At 40.7% G+C, this 4,138-nt stretch overlaps 1 protein-coding gene across 1 annotated transcript; it reads right to left on the bottom strand.

Annotated features, from left to right (window-relative positions):
- Positions 1-2,015: 2,015 nt before the first annotated feature.
- On the bottom strand, positions 2,016-3,514 carry gins3 (GINS complex subunit 3; the record flags this gene model as incomplete). The annotated part of the gene is made up of 2 exons (XM_010772950.1): positions 3,044-3,514; positions 2,016-2,249 (listed from the first exon to the last, which is right to left on the bottom strand). Coding segments are annotated over exons 1-2 (405 nt in total), but the record flags the coding sequence as incomplete, so codon positions are not given.
- Positions 3,515-4,138: the final 624 nt, after the last annotated feature.

The following is a 4,138-nucleotide window of genomic DNA, read 5'->3' as shown; positions in this document are numbered from 1 at the left end:
TGTTCAATGTTTCTTGAAAACATTACCCACTGTAGTATGTGACGTGTGAATAAACTCCAACTCTGTATCAACAACACTGTTGTGTAACTTCAGTTAAATACTTGTATGTGTGTAGATTAGAAAGAGGTAAGATAAAGGATCTGCAGTATTTTATGAAGTATTCATCGTACGAAGGTCAGTTTTATACAAGTAGAAGTGTGTATTTACCTGGTAGTAGGCTGTCAGTAATGGCTACGACTCTCTATTTGGACTGGTAGATCTCGGCAGACTGGCAACTTTAAAAGTAGCTCTTGGTTCAAAAAAGGTTGGGCACCCCTGGTCTACAGACTTAACTTTACATATAGAACCTCAAGAGAACACTACAAACCTTTTAATATAGATTTGATGCAAAGATGATCAATGTCTCCAATGCAAGTGCAGTACCAGTGAAAGTGATCGCGATGAGTTAATGAAGGTACATGAGGCCTGCTGGCGCTCTTCTGACTGACCTAGTTTGGAAAACCTTTGATATGTAAAACTTCAGATAGGTATAACTTCAGGTTACTCGCCTTCAGGGAAAACCAGCTCTCAAAATATTCCTACAAATATTAAAACATCAAAGTTGTGTTCAGCTAGTTCTAACATTTGACAAGTACAGCTGGCATATAGTCGATACACCTGCATTCAAATGGAAATCATAGTTCGCACCAGCAAATGTTTGGAATGATTACTTTTGGGATGTTTTAGAAGTTTCTGCAGTTTCTACTGATTTGGTTCTTTTTTAATAATAAATCACATGGAAATGGGGATCCGATATCCAGCTGGTTATTTTAATGGTTGTTTTTTTAACACCAGACAGACACTTTTTCCACTTTAAGTGTATGATGACCTTGTTGGGAGAAGTCGTATAGTGTGTGTGAGATTAGAGAACATCTGCCTGTAACAGCTGCAGCAGACACCCAGCAGGCCGCCATGTTTCTGATCCGATTGCTCCCTCTAGCTGTGATGTTTGGAATGACACTGGCTGTTCAGTTGTGAATCTGACTTCTTTTGCAAAACATCGTGAATGAGAAACTGAAAACGGGTGTAGGGTGTTGCAAGTTTGTAAAGCATGTTATTGTTTATCTCTCAGGAAAAAACTAAGTAAAAATGAAGGTTGTTATATGCCGGAAACCCTACTGTGTGCATCACAGCCACTGCTTATTTGCAACGTTGGAAAGGTAATAATTGCTCCTTCAAGACTTTTATTGGATTTCTTATTTTAAAATGCTGCTTTTCTTTTGGGAAGTGGACTTATAAATGTGTGCTTGTGTATTCTTTGTAAGTTTTGCCTTTAATCTGGACTGTACCTTGACTGTTGTAATGCTGTTAATCCCCCCTGAGTAAGGTATGAAAGGATTTGTGAAAGTGTGAAGCCCTCTGACATACAGTCATGCACATGTAGCTCACAAAAAAGAAAGGAAGATTATCCACTTTCTGTGTAGCACATTCTTCCTGTTTCAATTGACTTCATGTTTAATAAAACACAATTAAACAATAGCTCTGTCTGCCTGCCTACCGCATATCGTTTGTTTATCGATGCATGAACATGATATCGGCAAGTGTTCCACCATTACCAAATAATGTCCCTGCCTTTCATTCAAGTTTCACTTTTTTTTTTACTTTTCAGAAAAGAGCTGGTGAAGTTCCTGTGCAAATTGGATAAGAAGCTTGTTTTGGCCGTTTCTATAATAACAAACAGAGAGAAGTGAATTGCTTTCAGCGGATTGGCCAGACGGACCCTGGATGTTGCTGCCGGTGAGTGTGCGACTTATCTCTGTAAGCGCATTGTCCTCCTTTCTACGGCTGTCAGACTGAGCAATGAAGCTCATTCATACAAAGCATAACAAACTAATATTAAGTAGTAGTGCTGGGCGGTATACCGCTTCATACCGAATACCGGGTTGTGTGTGTGTGTGTGTGTGTGTGTGTGTGTGTGTGTGTGTGTGTGTGTGTGTGTGTGTGTGTGTGTGTGTGTGTGTGTGTGTGTGTTTCACCTGCAGCAGCGTCTGTGCGATCTCAGGATTCTCTGGGCTGTCAAAGTGCAGCATCTGGGAGCCCAGGCCGTAGTAGTAGGGCCCCATCTTGTGCAGATCCACCACGTTGGGGTCAGCGTTGAACACGGTCCTCCAGCCCTCTCTGTACACCTTGGGCAGCTCCACGGACAGCACCCTCCTCTTCTTCTCGTACAGACCCTTCGACAGCCACAGAGGAAGCTCCATCTTTGTACCCTGAGACATCAGAAATAGTCCTCAGAGGGGGGAGTCATTGTGAAGACCCCTTCTCCCTGGGGTGCAGCTGCATAGGTTACGTTTGTTTTGTGATGCCGACTTTAAAACCAGGAAAAGACACTTAACGATATCTAATCTCATATCCTGGTACCAATATAATACCAATTTATATATAATGACCACCACCAAACACATTTCATTATGCTCAATTATTTGTAATGTCACCGCTGGACTCCTTGATGAACTGTGATGTAACCACTAAAGTTGTAATGACAATGACAACGTGAAGCGTTATTAGTTTTCATTTCAAGTTTTAGCATTTTCTATCTTAGTTTCCTGATTTGTGTCCTCGCTATTGATTGTTGTTGTTTATTGTGAGTGTAATCATGGGACGTGTGTAATGACAGTCATGCCTGCTTTAAAGGCATTACATTCTTTCCAGAGGTGGAAGAAGTACTCAGATCTTGTACTCAAATAAAAGTAGAAGTACCAGAGTGTAGGAATACTCTGTTACAAGTAAAAGTCCTGCAATACAAATGTTACTCAAGTAAAAGTACAAGTATTAGAATCAAAATATACTTAAAGTACCAAAAGTCACACAGTCACAGTCACACACAGTCACACACAGTCACACACACACACACACACACACACACACACACACACACACACACACACACACACACACACACACACACACACACACCTCTATTGGGGCTACTTAGTTATTTCTAAATACCTTGGATGAACATTAAAAACGATCAGGGCAACATTTTCCTCAGAGCTTTACTCACCTCCGGTATGTCGTGCGAGTCACTCGACTTCTCCAGGAATCCCAGCCGCGGGAAGCTACACTCTGTTCGGATAGGAAGTCTCTCATGTGAGAGCAAAATATCGTCAAGAGACAAAAAGTTCTCCTCCATACCCACCCCAGGTTTTACTGGTAAATATGACTGTGTGTCCATTTTCTGCTCAAATTAGGCCAAAAGTAGCTTTATGCCAAATTATATAATCAAAATATTGAGCAGAGGTCTCTCCTGTTGTGTTTTCAACTCTTCCTCTTCGCTGTTTTGGCGCCATGGAATGTTGACCAATCAGAGAGCGACGCTGTGACAGCCAGACGAGAGCAATCAATTCAATCTTCTTCTTCTTCTTCTTCTTCTTCTTCTTCTTCTTCTTCTTCTTCTTCTTCTTTTGTGTTTATTGGCGGTTGGCAAACCAACTTGTAGGTGCCACCGCCACCAACTGGACTGGAGTGTGGACAAGAGACTATGCAGAAAACAATAAAAAAAGAAAGAAAATAACCAAAACTCTATTACTTTAAATGTATCGATTTCTCTTAGAAACGTAATAATCTCACAATACATATTGCCTGATGTTTTCCCTAACAGCCCTGATAGCGAAAACTCATGATGTTTTGCTTTCTTGAGTGTCTGGTGTCTGGTCTTTTCTCTGAGTACTATGTTTCCTGCAATGCAGTAAAAAACATGTTCAACAGTTTCTGGCTGGCTACAGTGTATACACTTTCCGGTTGGATGCTTTCCAATTATATTTAATGTATGATCGAGACCTGTATGACTTATTCTCATCCGAGAAATTACATTTTCTTCCCTTCTTTTAAACCCCACCTTCCTTCCATCCCCCACATACCTTTGAATTGTATAAATATGTCTTCCTGTATTACTAAGTAAGGTCCCAATGTTCTTGCCATGTTGCATATTTCTGTATGAATGTTTTAACCTCCGCTTTGCTAAGTGGAACTTATATGTCTGTGTTCATATTCTGAGTGTTTGTTTCAATAGAGTCTGTATGCAGACCACAGCAAGGAGGCGGATCCTAAAGGGGGTGGATCCTATAGGTGGCGTTTCCTAAAGGGTTTATTCATTTAT

Source organism: Notothenia coriiceps, unplaced genomic scaffold, assembly GCF_000735185.1.
Source record: "Notothenia coriiceps isolate Sejong01 unplaced genomic scaffold, NC01 NC01_scaffold00011842, whole genome shotgun sequence".
Classification (NCBI taxonomy): Eukaryota; Metazoa; Chordata; class Actinopteri; order Perciformes; family Nototheniidae; genus Notothenia; species Notothenia coriiceps.
This window is presented reverse-complemented; position numbering and strand designations above follow the sequence as displayed.